The sequence below is a fragment of the Triticum dicoccoides genome, chromosome 6B (genome assembly GCF_002162155.2).
Source record: "Triticum dicoccoides isolate Atlit2015 ecotype Zavitan chromosome 6B, WEW_v2.0, whole genome shotgun sequence".
Classification (NCBI taxonomy): Eukaryota; Viridiplantae; Streptophyta; class Magnoliopsida; order Poales; family Poaceae; genus Triticum; species Triticum dicoccoides.
In genome coordinates this window covers 176,841,424-176,859,898 of record NC_041391.1, presented here as the reverse complement: position 1 = coordinate 176,859,898, position 18,475 = coordinate 176,841,424, and the positions used below count along the sequence as shown (strand labels likewise).

Sequence of the window (18,475 nt, the reverse complement as noted above, 5' to 3'; positions counted from 1 at the left end):
CATAGATTCAATTTCATAAGCACCCTTAAAAGCAACAAATTTTTCTATTCGTTCCACATCATAGTAATCATATCTACCATTAGCATAAGATGCCAAGGTTTCATTATTGTTAAATTTGCATGAAAAGGGAAGGTGTGGAGCCTTCATCCTAAAACAACAAGTATAATCATATCTCAGGCATAGATCCCGAGCATACCAATGCAACATATGAATTTGATCCCATAACAATTTCCCTTTTTGAGTCAAGCGATAATTCCTAAAAGTATTCACGTTGATCCAACGCGTCTCCCATTCTTATAGAGTGTCGAACCCAACAAGGAGCTAAAGGTAGAACAAATATTCCCTCAAGTTCTATCGACCACCAATACAACTCTATGCACAGTTAACATTTGCTTTAGCTTGAACAAGAATAAAACTATGAACAAATTGCAAGATAATAAAAGTAGATAGCTTTTGTCACACAAGGTCATTTGTCTCTAGGTGATCGATAACTAGACCGGTGATCATTATTGCAATTTTATATGAGGGAGAGGCATGAGCTAACATATTTTCCGTACTTGGATCATATGCACTTATGATTGGAACTCTAGCAAGCATCCGCAACTACCAAAGATCATTAAGGTAAAACTCAACCATAGCATTAAGTATCAAGTCCTCTTTATCTCATACGCAACAACTTCCTTACTCGCGGTCTGTGCTTCTGTCACTCACGCCACCCACCATAAAACAATCATGAACGTATTGCAACACCCTATAGGGGGGATCCCTCACATTTGCGCGACACGGAGGGCACCATAGGACAGCACCAAAATAAAACATACAACTCAAACCGACCATGATCATCAATCAACCCATAGGACAAACCGAATCTACTCAAACATCATAAGATAGCCATAGATCATTGGGAAATAATATATAGCATTGAGCACCATGTTTAAGTAGAGGTTACAGCGGGTAGAAGAGGTATTACACCACTGCATAGAGGGGGAGAAAGTTGGCGTTGATGGTAGCAAGATCGTTGGTGTAGATCGCCGTCACGATCCATGCCCCGGCGGCACTCTGGCACCACAGGGAGAAGGGGGAGAGAGCCCCCCTCCTTATTCTTCTTCCTTGGCCTCTCCCCTAGATGGGAGGAGAGTTCCCCCTCTAGTCCATGGCCTCCATGGCGGCGGAGGGGCAGGAGCCCCTCCGAGATTGGATCTCCCTCTTTGTTCTCTTCTGTTTCGCGTTTTTTCAAATCTAACCTTTCACCGTTTCTTAAATATCCGGAGATGCGTAACTTCAATTGCGCTGAGATTTTAACACGATTTTCTTCCGGACATAAGCTTCCTTGCACCCGAAGTAGAGCAGCAACCGCCTTACGAGGTGGCCACCACCCATAACCACGCGCCTGGGGGCCTAGCACGCATAAGTGTCTCGTGGAGGCTGTGGGCCTTCGTTTGCACATCCCAAAATTCACATATATCCCAAAATAATTCTCCGTAATTTTTTATTGCATTTGGACTTCGTTTGATATGGATATTCTGCAAAACAAAAAACATGCAACAAACAGGAACTAGCACTGGGCACAGGATCAATATGTTAGTCCAATAAATCATATAAAATGTTGACAAAAGTATGTGAAAATTGTATAATATTGGCATGAAACAATAAAAAAATATAGATATGACGAAGACGTACCAATACAACGCTTGCATGGTATATTTTTTTTCAATTCTCAGTTTACAATTTTGTTTCTCTTTTCTTCTTCTTTAATTCATCCCGATACTCCCTCATTGCATCTCTCACATTTCTTTGCACATTTGGGAACACACTCACAAGGTGATTCGCGGCACGTGTTGCACCTCCACCTTTATCACTTTGGCTGCCGTACATACTAATCAAATCCCTCATAATACGGCTGTGCATGGTTCCATGGATTATACATGTTATTATCTTTAAGCCCTGCATTTCCGATTTAGAAACAACATCACTTTAATTGAACCGGGCAAATCAAGATCATAGTTCCATTTGCATCGTACGAACAAGAAAGCATATTGATACCTTGGAAAGATCATAGTTCCATTTGCATCATGGTTGCCACTGCCACTCCCAGTTACAGTTCCATGACCTAAAAAACATATGACAAAAGAACAAGAGAGAAGTGCATATTTCAACCTCGAACTCATGCTTTAGTTTAATTTACAGCCCTGAACTCTAATACCAGTTAGAACACAACCCTGAACTCTCAAATCCGTTTAAATTACTGCCTCACTTGGCCTAAAGGTGGTATTGGCATACGTGGCATGTATTTGACCAAATTGACCAAAAAATCAGAGTGTCAGGAAATTCTGAAAAAAATATGTACAATCAAAACTACTATACCGAGCAATCTGGGAAAGTTTCATGCTTTTCTGACAAACATATTTTATAATATAGTAGAAATTGATTTTCTAGGTGAAATTTCTACTGTATTTTTAGGGACAATTCCATTTCTCCCCTTAACTTGAACCCCCACCTGGGAATGGCCCCTAAACTTTGAGTATGCTCAAAAGTACCCCTCTCCTGTATATGGCCCTTGCAGAAATCCCCCTTCGGGTCATTTCCCTTGGGTCAATGGCCTTTGACTGGTAACCGGGCGTCAGTTTGACATTTCTGCCCTTGCTTCTTACATGTGGGCCCTCACCAATTGTTATCTCGTCACTCTGTTTCTTCTACCTCATGAAGGCGCACAGACATGAGTGAGGCAAATCACCGGCGGCAACGCCATCGATTTGGAGCTCAAGGAGGGAGGCCGCACGTTAGGTGCGTGGATGTGCAACTCGGGCATGTCATCCGCGAGCTCTTCGGCCGGCCGGGGAGGCAAATTTTGCATCTCTGATTTGTGGATTTTTCGTTAGGGCTTCAACTCAATTAGGGGAATTTCTCGATCGTAGGTCGATGCAGTTGGGATAGTGTGGTTCTCCTCCGAGTTGTACATGTCGGATCCAAGCTTTTGCAGGCTTGAGATGCGTTCCAAACACCGATGCCCGGGCCACGGGCTCATTCCCGCTCGTTGTGTCGCCTGGGGAGGAGCAAGCACGGGGAGACATTTCCTTGGTTGCCCACATGATGTAATTCACATAGATTTTCTCTGTTTTGGCTTACATTGTTGCCAAGATTGCATTTTGATGAGATTATTGATGTTGCAGCTTCCTGATGAATGTGAATTGGTTGTTTGGGTTGGCCCTCCTCCTCCAGATCGTGTTGGACGTGCTTTCCAGGAACTACATGTTGGGCTAGAATGAAGTTGGCTCAAAGCTCATCGTTTAGAGAAGAGGGTGGCGCGTCTAACCAAGCTTATGGAAACATGGGCATTTCTGATGATTGTTGGCATATGCATTGTGTGGCCTATTTATTTCCTTCAAAGAATGCATATTAGCCTATTAGGTGATGCTGTAGGCAGTGAGATTTTAATGTGTTTCGTTGCTGAAGTTGAGTAGAATTTGCTGTGAATTGTTCTTGGTAGTGAACCTTTGATGTTGTGCACATTTTGCAAGGAAGCCTAGGTATTGAAAATCTGGAAGTCAAAAACATATGTCTCTTAAGCAAGTGGCTTTTTAAGCTGTCATCTGAGACGGAGGCCACTTAGGCACAGATTTTACGCAATAAGTATCTCTATGCTAAAACCTTGGCTCAGGTGAATGTGAGGCCTTCCGACTCTCCCTTTTGGAAGGGTTTGATGAGAGTTAAACAACTCTTTTTCAACAAGGCTAAATTTATTGTTGGGAATGGTGCCACTACGAGGTTTTGGGAGGATACGTGGCTTGGGGAGACCCCCCCCCCCCCTTGCACTTCAATATCCTTCTTTGTACAACATTGTCCGACGTAGAGAAGCCTATGTTGCTAATGTTTTACAATCCGTTCCCCTCAATATCAGTTTTAGACGGACGCTTGTTGGAAATCGTTGGGAGGCCTGGCTCCATCTCGTTAGACGTTTAATGGAAGTCTGGCTGTCTCAGCAGCCAGATCAGCTGCATTGGAAACTTACTAAGAACGGTGTGTTCTCGGTCAAATCAATGTATCTGGATGTTATTAACTCTAGCGTCATCCCTACCTCGTTACATGTTTGGAAAGTTAAGGTACCCTTACGTATCAAAGTGTTTATGTGGTTTGTGCATAAACAAGTCATTTTGACTAAGGATAACCTTGCAAAACGAAATTGGGTGGGCTCGGCTAGATGTAGCTTTTGTGATCATAACGAAAACATCAAACACCTCTTTCTCGATTGCCCGTTGGCTAAGATTCTATGGTGGTCGGTTCATATTGCGTTTAATATTAATCAGCCCACCTCTATTAGCATGTTATTTGGAACATGGCTTGATGGGGTGGATTCTGACACTGCAAGACACATTCGGGTTGGCGTTTGTGCTTTATTGTGGGCAATATGGAACTGCAGAAATGATTTAGTCTTTAACAGATCAACAACCATTCACTTTTTGCAGGTTATCTTCAGGGCCACGGCGTTCATCCGTATGTGGTCGCTACTCACTCCGACGGAGGCCAGGGAGCGTTTGGTTATTGCGTCTACCCGATGGGAGATGATAGCTCGGAATATTTTCAACCGGTTTGGATGGCGGTCGTGTAATAGGATAGGCATGTAGTGATCCAATTGTTTTGCCAGCCGGTTGTGGCTTTGGATCTTTCCTCTTTTGAGCTTTTGTTTATGATTGTACTACGACCTTTCGAGACTTTGTTACTGAAATTTCCTATTAATAATATGAGCCGTATGCATCTTTCGGATGCAGAGGCTGGGGTACATCCCCCTTTTCCAAAAAAAAATGAGAAGCATCAGTTTGGTCTTGTGATTTGCTTTACTGTATGTTTTCTTTATTTTGATACTTTAAATGACAATGCATCAGTGTGGTCTTACAACAACAATTTAAATTGCAAGACCGTGCCGGAACATCGCAGGTTTATATGAATTTAGAAAATGATCAAAACTTGATCACAGAGCACCTCATAGGAACAGCCCACATGATTTCAGACCAACAGCACATGATCAATAGCCCAGGATCAGCAGCAAGATATGGCCAACAGCAACACATCAGTTAAGATAGTTGTACAGATGTTCAACAGCAACATCATAAGTCACGCATAGTTCACACAGCAAGATATGACCGAAGCACCTCGCGCTGACAGAAGATAGCCAGCTCAAGCCATCAAAAGCCAGGGGACTCATCGTACAAGGTCAGTAGAGACCCGCCATGCCGCGGGAATACGGATCCACTGCCGGTGCCGGGCAACCGAGCCACCAGTCCGCGCCACAAAACTGCCGCCTCTCACCGCCTCCACCACACGACCACGACTGCCACTGTTGATCTCCGCTACGGCCGCAGTTGGTCACCGCCCTCCAGAGTGAAACATACAGAGAGATAATTATTGTAGACTTGTGTGCTTCATGAGTTGCTTTGGTTGGGAGGAAACAGAGTATACCTGGTACGGTGTGATGAACGGCTAGTTGGCCCAGCAACGAGTCAACCTAAGCCAGGGTGGCCGGCTTCCCTGGTTGGCCGGTTTGTCTTGAGCATTACATTACGTGTTTCTCTACTCTATACCCCGCTAATCATGGACCAATCTGCTTACTTGTTCTGTGCTTGCGCAACGTTGACCTTGGCGCCAATAATTTGAAGGTGTGCCTGCAAGCTAGCTATTGGATGGGCTCGTTGCCTTGCAGTTGACTTGAGGTGAATAGATATATAACTGCGTGTCAAATGATAAGGTTTATCACATGTACGTGCAAGTATCTTGGTTGCATGACTCTTTGATCTTGAGACGGCTAACCGCTCATCCCAAGCGCCTTTGGTTGCATTGCATGACTCTGGGCGAAGGCTCTACTTATATGTCGCCCAGCATGTACTTTTTTTGTCCTAGTTAGCTAGCCCCTCTAAGCGCCGGGTGCACAAGGTAGCAGCATGTCTGCACGTTGTCGTCGTGAACTGGAGCGATCATCACGGAGAGCAATGGCGGCCCCGTGGTTGTTGCTCCTGATCTGCCTGGCCGGCGGCGTCTCTCATGTTCGTTGCCAGAGCGCGCCCGACAGCACCGGTACTGAGCTCCAACATCTTGTACGCTATGCTATCCTACTCGCATGCAGGCAGGCAAAGGCTCAAGCATCATGTCCATGCTCTCAGGTTTCATCAGCATCGACTGCGGCCTCTCTGAGCAGAGCAGCTACGTGGACGACGCCACCGAGCTGGCCTACACCTCAGACGCCGGCTTCATCGGCCCCGGCTCTAACTACAACGTCTCGGCCGAGTACATCGACCAGTCCCACTGGAGAAGCCACCGGCAGGTGCTCAGCCTCCGCAGCTTCCCCGGCCCGCCGGGGCGGCGCGGCTGCTACGCCCTCCCGTCCTTCGTGGCGGGAACGTCCAAGTACCTGGTCCGGGCCACCTTCATGTACGGCGACTACGACGGTCTCAACAAGCCTCCCATCTTCGACCTCTACCTCGGCGTCAACTTCTGGAAGACGGTGAACATCTCGAAACCCGACGCAGTGCACGTCGCAGAGGTCATCGCCGTCGTCCCGGACGACTCCGTGCAGGTCTGCCTGGTGAACACACGGTCCGGGACGCCCTTCATCTCGTCGCTGGAGCTGCGGCCCCTCAAGGACACGCTGTACCCGCAGGCAAACGCCACGCAGGGGCTGGTGCTCGTCGGCCGGCACAACTTCGGCGCCGCCGATCTGATCAGGTACCCGAACGACACGTACGACCGTGTGTGGGTCCCGTACACCAACCCGGAGGACCAGTGGACTACCATCTTGACGTCGTCCAAGGTGGCCATGGAGGTGGAGGATCGCAAGCCGCTCTACGACGTGCCCTCGGTGGTGATGCAGACTGCCGTCCGGCCGAGCAACACCACCAGGAACGTCATGTGGTTCCCCTGGGACGCCGGGCCCAACCACGTCTACCCCATGCCTGGGTGCGCACATGATCCAGCCAAAATCCATTCATATTAGCAGTACTTCACAGCATACTATGAATTGCGACTTCAAGTTCCAGCCAATATCTTGCATCTGAGTAAGTGGTAATTTGCACGTTCCCATTGCAGGCTCCTGCCTGTCTTCTATTTGGCGGAGCTGGAGACCGTGGACGGCAAGCAGGAGCGGCGCCTGTTCCTCATCAGCCTCAAGCGGCCCAACTCCTCTGCTTCCTGGCTCATAGGCGACTTTGATTACCTTGTCACCACCGTCGTCTCCAGGACCACCGGACGACCCGTCCCGTTCGTCAGCCCCAAGGAGAACCTCGTCATACTAGGAGCCGCCAACGCCACGACACTGCGACCGATCATGGAGATCAACTCCACAATACTACCGCCGTTCATCAATGCCGCCGAGCTTTTTACCCCTATTTCCACCGCCGGGGTTGGGACCGACCCTCAGGATGGTGAATACAGACGCTAGAATTTTCTTAATATGCATAGATATGCACATGGTCTGACTAACTTGCGCTGTTTTTTCCCCCCTTGTGTTACTGAAAAATAGTATCTGCCATCACTGCAATCAAGGCTAAGTACCAGTTGAACAGGAACTGGGTGGGTGACCCATGCGCCCCAAAGAACCTAGTGTGGGATGGCCTGAACTGTAGCTATCCCATCTCCAGACCTCAGAGAATCACAAGCGTGTAAGTCTGAACATGTTTTTCTGGCAGGCGTAAGGGGTTAATCTGTCACACAATGAGAGTTAAGCATATAAATGTGCTGTCTGAACTACTGTGCATTTCTACAGAAACATGTCATTTGGCGGCTTGAGTGGTGATATATCGTCATACTTCGCCAATCTCAAAGCTATCCAGTACCTGTAAGTACCCCTTTTTAAAAATCCATTTTCATGATGAATTTTGGCAGTACAGCTCACTATTACATATGCTGGCATATATGTTAGGGATTTGTCACATAATAACTTGTCTGGATCAATTCCTGATGGTCTTTCACAACTACCCTCTCTCGTGCTACTGTAAGTACTTCTGAATCATGTTAACTTTGGTATCTATTACCTCCGTATCGAAATGTAAGACGTTTTTGTATGCTAGTTTAGCCTACAAAAACATCTTATATTTTGGTACGGAGGTAGTAGTATTTTAGTTATGGAAGAATATTAAGATTGATCTGGCTACAACCCTGCTATCCATTTTTGCAATTGACTGTACCAAAATAATCCCATAGGATTTTTTAACCAAAAAAACGACTTTAAAAATTATACATGTCCTTTCAATGTTGTTAGTGTGTTACTATTGTTGATACTTACGACACTTTTCTTCTGATGTCAAAACTGTTTGGTTCCTTCAGAGATTTGACAGGGAACAAGCTTACTGGAACGATTCCGCTCGGCCTTCTGATACGAATTCAAGATGGCAACCTAACTCTAAGGTGAATCAATCAGATATGCCTCTGCCGCCATTTATCTTATTCCGACACCACTAATCGCTTCCTCTTTTTGATAGATACGACCACAGTCCAAACCTTTGCAGCAACAACAGTTCTTGCCAGCCTACGCAAGAGAACCGAAACTCTAAAACCACCGGCTACATTGCTGTTGTTGTAGTGGCATCCGTGGTTGTAGTAGCACTAGTGGTACTACTGCTCTTTTTCGTAATAAGAAGAAAAGAAGGTGAGCCTAAGAAACACTTGGCATTAACACAACTACTGTTCTACCTGTGTCCATCTGTAACTGCAAGCAATTGTGATGGTGCCACAGTGGGTAATACTTGTTTTGTTCTTTATTGTCATATGAAGAACCGGCAAATATACATAATCAGGAGGGTGACGTGCAATCGCGCAATCGTCGATTCACATACACGGAACTGAAGGTGATAACATCCAACTTCCGGCGAGTGCTTGGGGAAGGAGGGTTTGGCCCCGTATATGATGGCTTCTTGGAGGATGGTACTCAAGTTGCAGTCAAGCTGCGGTCTCAATCTTCCAATCAGGGTGTAAAAGAGTTCTTGACAGAGGTAATGCATGATCGAGTATGTAAATAGTCACCTAGATTCGTTTGGACAGTATCTAATTAATCTGTTTTCTTCTGGCTCAGGCACAAAACTTGACAGGGATTCATCACAGGAATCTAGTCAGCCTGATTGGTTATTGCAAGGATGGGGAGTACATGGCCCTTGTATATGAGTATATGTCCGAAGGAGACCTCCAACATAAACTCAGAGGTCATTTCAACTCTAGGAGCATTTGGAATCTCCATTTTCAAGTTCCCCAATGCTAACACTGACCATGTTCTGCAGGGAGAGATCGCAATGATGGATGTTTAACCTGGAGACAGAGACTCCATATTGTACTGGAGTCCGCGCAAGGTATACATTCTTCTGGCTTGGATTATGTTATCCCATCATTTGTTGCTTTTGATCTCTAGGAATTTGCATGCTAGCACATGTGGTGTAGCCAATGTCAACGGTATGATGTGCATGCAGGGCTCGAGTATCTGCACAAGGCATGTAGCCCGCCTTTCATACACCGGGATGTGAAGACGTCAAACATCCTACTGGATGCAAATCTAAAAGCTAAGGTTGCTGATTTTGGCTTGATGAAGGCTTTCAATCAGGATGGTGATACCCATGTATCCACAGCCAGGGTGGTTGGCACACCAGGCTACCTTGCCCCCGAGTATGTCTCCTTGCTTTAAGTTGTTGAGAATTCAGTATAATTCTAGCGATGCGACTGAGACGACTGTAACACAAATCCATCACATATGTGCACATATGCACTGCAGGTACGCGACAGTCCTAGAGCTCACTGAAAAGAGCGATGTGTACGGCTTTGGTGTCGTGTTGCTGGAGGTGATCACGGGGAAACCTCCGTTCGTGCAAATCCCGCAGGCACAACCCATTCATATTGTCAAGTGGGTGCAGCAGCGCCTTTCATCTGGGGACATCGAGGGCGTTGTGGATGCACGCATGCAAGGCGACTATGATGTCAACGGTGTGTGGAAGGTCGCCGACCTTGCGCTCGAGTGCATGGCGCAAACTCCCGCGAAGCGACCGACGATGACCCGCATGATGGCGCAGTTGCTGGAGTGCCTTGAACTCGAGGAGAGCCGCAGCATCGTCAACACCGGTAGCGCCAATGGTGATCCCAGCTCAAGTTCTAGTATGTATGCCACCGACCAGCCCACCTCTGATGTCGCCCAGAGCAGCGCAACGCTCAGGATGGTACCTAACTCTAGCACGGCGTCAACGGTGGCCACCGGTCCAGCAGCACGATGAGGCCGGATAGGCTTTGTCGCCCATTATAGACCCATGCCTTTGTGCATCAACGGTATTCGGAGGCTTTGATTATGTAACCTTTTTCTATTTTCGAGGGATTGATCATGGAACATTTGGGTACCCAACTGATGTGTAGCTGTTTGTAGCTCTTTTTCTTTGTGCTGTCGTCACTTGAGACAGTGTAAGCATCGTTATTTTCTCAATTCCAACTCTACTGAGTTTGCCGGCGGAAGGTTCCTACCTGGTAGCGACCGGCCAACTCGTGCCGTCCTACTACGGTCGCTCCCTTCACTGCTTCTTCCTAGCCCTAAATCCACAGAGAAAATGGCCATGGATGCTCATGAGTCTTCTTCTGGTTCAAAATGTGGAGTTTGCTGCCACAATGGTCGTTGCGGCCCTCTGATCTCCAATAAGATGCGCCATTCGTACTGATGGGCACCGAGGCACCGCACCCGGCCGCATTCAGATCAACAGCAGCCATGGATGCTGAGGCCATTTTCTCTGAAGGAGAACCATCCTTTGCCACCAGATCTACATCATTTGTGGAAGGTACGGGAGGCAACGGCATAGAATTAAGGGTGCGCACCGTGCAGTCTGTTCTAATTTGCTGCCGGCGGCTTCGCCGGTGGGAACGGCGGAGACTGCAGCACCGGCGCGGAACCGTGGACGAACTAGAGCTTCTCCGGAATGTCTACAGACACCGCAATAGACGGGGATTCTGGCATAGGTAGAAAATCATCGACGGGATCAACCGGCCTCACCTCTGGGGCGCCTTCCGAGTAATGGACGCGGCGGGATCGAACTCCGCCAAGGCCGGCGCCGCAGTGGCTGGGGATGGCGCCCAGATCGTCGCCGGCGACGAGCCCATTTGACCCCCGCCACCGCGGAGGCGAACTTGGCGCCAACGTCGAGTCCCCTTGGCGGCAACCCATGGGCTCCATCTCCTCCGGGGTGCCGGACAGGAGCGACAACAGGGAGGGACTCAAGCCTCGCGCTGAAGATCCGGGCGTCGTTTCCCCTTGGCCCGGCTTCGCCCGCCGGGGAAATCATGGGCGGCTGGAGCCTGGAGGAGGGGAAGGAGGCGAGATTAGGCCTCTTCTAGTATGTAGGCCACCACCGATCAGCCCACCTCCGATCTAGCCCAACCGGAGTAGACCGAGCAGCTCAGCGGGAAGTTCCGTAAGGCTCCGTGTTGGGCTTCTAACAAAAGCGAAATCATTAATTGAGAAATACTCCATTCAAAAATCACTTCTACCTCTCCAGGTTGCGACGAGTGGTGTCCTGCATGTACGCAACTTGTCGCAACCTAGGAGTTTACCTAGGAGTTTTTTCTTTTTCGTAGATCTGTTTATTTAAAATATTTTATCTCTTAAACCGTGTTTCCAAATCTCGAACCGTTTTCATCATTGGATTCCTCGTGTCGAGATCTTCAAAACTATATCTCATGTTGATAGGTTTTAACGAACTTTTTTCACGAAAAAAACCGGGCAAAGAAACTGGAGGAAAGAACCCAACTGAGAGCATACTTTTTTTTCTTTTCCAAAAAAGGCACGACTGTACCTCTCGTGGAAGCAAATCTATGTCTCTAGCAGAAGCAAATCTGTGTCTCTTGTGGAAGAAATAAAATACGTTTTTTTTTGTTTCTAAGAGGCCTCTCGCGGAACCTGTCTCTTATGGAAGGGAAAAAACACATCTTTTTTCATTTTCGAGAGGCACATCCATGCTTTTAGCGGAAGAAAGAAAAAGCAATCACTTTTTTTTTGTTTTCGAGAAGCACGGCCATGCCTCTCGTGAAACGGAAAAAGGGAAAACGCGTCTTTTCCGTTTTCTAGTGGCACGGCCATGCCTCTTGCGGAAGGGAGAAAAAAAGATAAGGCATTTTTTCCCGTTTTCGAGAGGTGCGATCGTGCCTCTCACGGAAGCAAAGCCGTGCCTCTCGAGGAAGCAAACCCGTGCCTCTTGTAGAAGCAAAAAAAATACTTTTTCTGGCAAAAAATTGGAGAAAATTGTCCAAAAGTTAAGAAAGACCGGTGGAAATCCGAAAAGCCAAAAAACCTGAAAAAACATCTAAACTCCAAAAATGCATGCGGAAAAATAAGAAAAACAAAAGTCAGAGGGAGCGTCTAGAGCGTGACACATGATGGCGGTTGAGAGGGCGTCAAGTGGCACTCTCTCAGGCCACCCCAGGTGACCTTTGGGGAGGCTCCCGAACGAGCCTCCTTAATTAGTTGCTCTCACCTTCGGAGCTGCTTTCCAATTTTTTATTTTTTGGGGAACAACACAAATCTATTTCATCCCAAACATATAAAAATTACATTAGTCTCTCTAAACCATCGAATGACCGTGCCGCCGACAAAACGAGTCATTGATGTGTTGTTATTGACCTTGTCAACCACAGTCAAGAAGTCTTTTGTGCATGTGCCCCTGAGAACTAGCGTCCCACAGCCGCAATCGTCGTCTTAGAACCCTTGAATCGACTGAAAAAACTAACATCAAATCTCATCGTCGTTTATGCACAATGAAAAATCCTGACCACGTTGCCTCGAGGAGTCGGTAGGAGTCTATGCTGGAGATCTGTCTAATTCGTCCCGATAGACGATCTCGAGAAGGATTGAAGACTGAAGACTGGCTCAAAGATGAAGTGTTGTCGTCAGCTTGAGCTCCCTACTCCCCTAGCTACTAATCAGAGCTGAGGCACTTAGATTCCCCTCCTTGACACCAGCCATCGAAGTGGCGAGCAGAGGGGAAGCAAATCCATTGACTCACCGACAAAGATCGAGGGAAAGAAGATTTTGCCTAGTTGCCTTGCGAGAAGGAAAAGAAAGAGCTAGCCAAATGATAAAACTATGGCCTGGTTGATGTATTTGCTTTTAGCTATCTCACAACCACTCTACTGCTAAACAAACAACGGTCATCGTAGATCATTGTTAGAGCAACTAAGCAGAGACGTCATATTTGTGATTGCCATCCACCATATCAAGCATGCTCCATATAGATATGAAGCCTACTAGTCTTATGCGCAAACTCATAGTTTTTATATTTACTGTGTCCAAAATCATGGGGCGTACTCGTTAGTGAGACATCACTTTTTTCCCAACCTCCCTGTCATCTCACATGAGATGTGGGCCATTTGAAGTTTTTTCGGCCTTATATAATGGAAGGTGCTTAGAAAGATGCTTAGAAAAATAAATCGGGTTTTTCTGAAGCACCGGTGCTTATTTTTATAGAAGAGACGCTTAGTTAAGCGTCTATCCTGTACAAATAAGCACTGGCGCTTAAGAAAAGCCTAGTTTATTTCTCTAAGCACCTTCCCTAAGCACCTCCCATCGTACAACTAAACATCTCTCCTATAAAAATAGGCACCGGTGCTTTAGAAAAATTCGGTTTATTTTTTTAAGCACCTTCCATTGTACAAGGCCTTATGCGCCACATATAATTTATATGCAACAAAAGACAGCCACGAGTTGCCATATATGAAGGCTAGAAGGCTATATACGAAGGGCGTTCCATAAATTATAACGGTCTTGCCAGGTATAACGACTCTGCTAGTGTCATTTTTTGCCAAAATCATATAATAATGGCTATTATGACAATCGAAGCGATAAGATGACTCTACTAAAGTTGCTCTTAGCACAACAAATTTTCCCTTGCAACTAGCTCATCGTATAATAGCTCAAAACAAACAAGACTTGTGTTGATCGATGTGGCATAGAACTGCAACCCACATGCTCGCCTGCAACGATCATATATGGGCCAGTGTCTATCTGGCTCCACAATACATTTTAATTTTTATACAATTCTCAAATACATTATTTGTTATATATAAAAGTCTCAATAAAAATGTCTTGCACTATAGAAAACCACATACAGAAAATAAATGTTCGTGCGTTAATAAAAAGTGTTCATGTATGTTAAAAAATGTTTGCAAAATGTTAGTACATTTTTTTAGAAAGAATCTTGGATGTCAAGAATAATTATTGGATCAAAGAAATATCCAAGTATTTAAAAAATTACATATGCAAGAAAAATTACATATTTTCCAAAAATACGTCTCTATAAAGGAAATTGTTCTTACAAAAAGAAGAAGAAAAATGGCAAAATGAACAAAAATATACCTACTCCTGAAAAAGGAAGGACGCAAATGGCAACTGCTTCAATATTTGTGCAAATAAATCAAACGACATTGACTGCATTTGGGCTATGTTGAATTGTGCCACATGTGTGGACGTTATCATTTAGGACACTGATAACTGTCACACGTGTGGTATAATGGACAGCCGACACGAGTCGTCCGGTCGTACCCAAGAGACAACCCACACGACTCGAACATTAAAATTGTCCACACGTTTGGGCGCAGCTACGACGGCCCACACACCTTTGTGGCAACTGCTCACCCCACCCCATGAGCGTGAACGCGTGTGTAATCAACTTTAGTTGTCATGTGTGTAACTAATTAAAATTGCCACGTGTGGTCAAATCATAGTTGTCATGTATAATTAACCATAGTTGCCATGTGTGATTAGCTAGTAGCCACATATGTACAATGTGTAAATAATTGGAGTTGCCACATGTGCTTAAACCATAGTTGCCATATATGGCCAACGATAGTTGATGTGTTTGATTAACTAGTTGCCACATATGCACACTTGTAGTTGCCATCTATCATGGTGTGAGCGTAGTGTGGGCGAAGAGCAGTTTCGCCCACACGTTCGGACGAGCGTCATGTGTCCGTTCGGGCGAGGAGCGTCCACATGTGTGGCACTAAATGATAACGCCCATACAATGCTGGGTGCTTTCGTGGATCTCGACTCAGATTGCAACTGCTTCAATATTCGTGAAAATCATGAAAAACAGAAACCATGAAAAGGATGAAAAAGCAGTTTTTTTTCAGAAATAATCAGATGAAGAAACGTTGAAATCGGACACGAGTCTTGTAGACTGCCGCTGGGTCGGCCATGCCGCCAAGCGCGCGCCGCGGAAGCGCGCAAGCAGACAGCTTCGCCGCCGCTTCCAGCGATTTTAATATGCGGTTATGCCAGAAGAGGAAGCTGTGAATGCCACCGAACAGATCGGGAAACATGCCGCCCATGGTGCGCACGAGGAGCACCACCGCCGTCCCCCTCCCCGCCGCTGGCGGCGCGGAGCTCCCGGACCCCGGCCGGCTCGTCCCGCTGTCCCCGTTCGACGCGTTCTGGGTGGCGCTGCCCCCAGTCCGCCGCGTCTTCCTCTTCCGGTCCCTGCCCCGCGTCCCGTTCTCGGACGTCGTCGGCACCCTCAGGTCCTCCCTCGCGCAAGTGCTCCCGGCCTTCCACCCCTTCGCCGGCGAGCTCACATACTCGCCGGACTCGCGCGCACTGTCGATCGTCCTCCCGGACGAGCGGGAGGGCTGCTCCTGCCGAGGCGTCACGTTCGTCGAGGCCGAGACGGACCTCGATTTCGAGCGGCTGGTCGAGGAGGGGTCGGAACACGACCAGGACGCTCTCGGACAGCTTGTCCCGAACATCCGCCGTGACCAGCTCCCGGCGCCCGTGATGGCCGCGCAGGTACGCGTCACACCTGACCTCACACGTGTAAGTTATCCGGGGTTGTCTTTCCTTATGCGGAATGCGTGGGTAAGCAGGTGACGGAGTTCGTCGGTGGCGGCGGTGGCGTGGCACTGGGGGTGGCCTTGCACCATACGGCGGCGGACGGGCGCGGCATTTGGCGGTTCTTGGAGATGTGGGCGGCGGCAGCGGCCGGTGGCCGGGTGCCCGCCGGGTCGGCTGCGCTGCATGACCGGAGGCTGGTGCGGTTCCACGGCGACGAGGAGCTCGCCGGGCTGTTCTTGCAGCAAATCGCCCCGAACTTGCCCAGGGTGAGCGCTGGATGTCAAAGTGATCCTATGCAATTTGTTCGCCAAAGCTTCCAATCCATGTCACTGAACCAACGCAGATTGCTCCGAAGCAAGATCCCGCGCTCGACGCCCGGCGTCGCCTCAGCCGGCGAACCTTCACCTTCGCGGCGTCCGCGGTGCGGCGTCTCAAGCAGAGGCTTGCGTCCGCGGCGAACATCGGCACGGCGCCGTCCACCTTCGCCGCCCTGGCGGCGCACGGGTGGGTGTCCATCGCGCGCGCCAGCGGCTTCGCCGACGACGCCCCGGTGTTCGCCGCCTTCCTCGCGGACTGCCGCGCCTACGTGTCGCCCCCGGTGCCGGAAGCCTACGCCGGCAACTGCGTCGCGCTCTGCACGGCCTCGCTGAGTGGGTCGGTGCTCGCGGGGCCGGACGGGCCCGCCCGGGCGCTCCTGGCTGTCAGGGAGGCCGTCGCGGAGGTGAAGCGCGACCCGCTCCGCGACCGCGCCCGGTGGTGGACCAAGTTCACGGCCATCCCGCCCGGCCGCGCGGTCGTCCTGGTAGGGTCGCCGTGGTTCCCCGCGTACGGGCTGGACTTCGGGTTCGGGAGGCCGGCGAGGGTGGAGCTGGCGTCTATGAACAACGACGGCGAGATGGTGCTTGTCGCCGGGAGAGAGGCCGGCTCGGTGCAGGCATCCGTGTCGATTGCCGCGGGGAAGATGCAGGCATTCCGCGACGTGTTCATGGCTGAATGAGCATCTACGACCGTCCTGCGGTGACTATCAGTAAGCAGATACTATGTTGAATGATCTGCAAATAATCGATAGTTTCAGGTGAAGACTTGCCTGAGACAACTGCGTGTATGTATGCTGCTCTCTGAACCGTATCCGATCTGGAGAAATGACAACGCGCACGCAAAGCGCAACAACAATCTGCATTTGTTCTTCTTTTCCGGAGAAATAATAATCTGCACTTGGTAGAATCACCTACTCGATGTGCATTGGTACAGAAACCGCCATAACAAGTGACATTGTTTTTCTCGTTGGGTCTGTCTAAAACTCAGTCGACTTAAGTCGACTGATGTCAGCGTTCTGCAGATGCCCCGTTCGATTTTCTTGTCGTTCCTTCGTTTTCATTTGGGCTTGTCTAACTTGTACAGGGCTTTTTTTTGTCTTTTTTTTTGTCTTCTTAGGTGGGCTGCTTTTGTCCTTTGTTTTGTTCTTTCAAATTGCTTATCTCGTGTTGGGTTTTTTATTTCTTGCTTGTACGTGGGCAGCCTCCTATTGTTTTTTGTTCTCTTTCTTTTAGATTGGTTTATTCTTTTTCTTTGCATGTATTTGGGATGTCAAATATATGGGTGTCTGCGTCAGTTCTCCTAGTCGATTTGCACTATACTGTGTCTCAAACAAACATAATTCATACAAAAAAGTGTAGTTGTTCTAAAAAAAATGTGGCATGTTTGTATTTCTTTGAACACATATTTTTGCCACAAAAAAGAAGAAAAATAAATTAAGAAAAAATGTGTGGTCCACGTGTGCGCAAAATTGAGTGGCATTATTTTTTAGATAAATATCCAAAACATCACTAATTTAGAAAAGAAACAATAACACAAATCCAAAACATAAAAATAGATAGAAATAAAAACAGAAACTACAAAATCAAAAATGAAAAATTGAAAATAAATTCACATACTGGAGTCTGGAGGGGCGCCTGCGTCGCCGATCATCTTCTCACCGCCGACTTCTGCCGCGGAAAGCTTCGATGTGCCCACCCCCGTGATGCGGCTTCCTTCCTCGCCCGTTCTTTCTCTGTCCCCGCTCGTCTCTCAGTTCAAACAGTACCATTGGGGTGGCCTCTAGAAAGATGTTGAGCCTGGGTCCACGTTCCAGAGACTTCAAACAGAAAAAGAGCAGCACACCGTCTATCGATACTCCATTCCACCACAACAAACATGTATGTGTCCCTGGATCTAGACAAAAATAACTATTTCAGCTTTAATATGCTCTTTTTTCCACAAAAACAAATTCATTTTTTGTTCCGGTTCCTTGGGAAAAATATTTTCAATGCAAAAAAACTTTGTATATGATTTTTAAAAAATAACAGAAAGACCAAAATATCTTGAAAAATGCCCACTCCCCACTGTGAGAAAATAACAAAGCTAGTTGTGAGATCAGTTGCGTGGCTATAGTTGGACATGCTTCTCTCTTGCCGCCGCCCTCTCCGACAAAACAAAGGCGCTTACAAACTGAACCAGGTTAGAAGACATGCAGTTGCGTGCCTATTCTACGACATGCAACTGGCCCCTCACCTCATCCAAGAAAAAAACAAAAAGGTCGTGTTGCAACCAAGTTAGAAGACACATACGTAGCTGCGACCATATTGGAAGACATGCAGTTGCATGAACTACATT

At 47.7% G+C, this 18,475-nt stretch overlaps 2 protein-coding genes and 1 pseudogene across 2 annotated transcripts; all 3 read left to right on the top strand.

Moving 5' to 3' along the window:
* Window positions 1-4,958: 4,958 nt before the first annotated feature.
* On the top strand, window positions 4,959-6,993 carry LOC119320129 (annotated as a pseudogene).
* A 2,558-nt stretch (window positions 6,994-9,551) lies between these two features.
* On the top strand, window positions 9,552-10,261 carry LOC119320131 (LRR receptor-like serine/threonine-protein kinase IOS1). Its single transcript, XM_037594253.1, has one exon. It carries the CDS (start codon window positions 9,576-9,578, stop codon window positions 10,233-10,235), a length of 660 nt encoding a protein of 219 aa, XP_037450150.1. The 5' UTR covers window positions 9,552-9,575; the 3' UTR covers window positions 10,236-10,261.
* Window positions 10,262-15,189: 4,928 nt separating this feature from the next.
* On the top strand, window positions 15,190-17,073 carry LOC119325063 (anthocyanin 5-aromatic acyltransferase-like). The gene is made up of 3 exons (XM_037598816.1): window positions 15,190-15,778; window positions 15,856-16,089; window positions 16,167-17,073. The coding sequence occupies exons 1-3, from the start codon at window positions 15,290-15,292 to the stop codon at window positions 16,818-16,820; spliced, it is 1,377 nt and encodes a 458-aa protein (XP_037454713.1). The 5' UTR covers window positions 15,190-15,289; the 3' UTR covers window positions 16,821-17,073.
* Window positions 17,074-18,475: the final 1,402 nt, after the last annotated feature.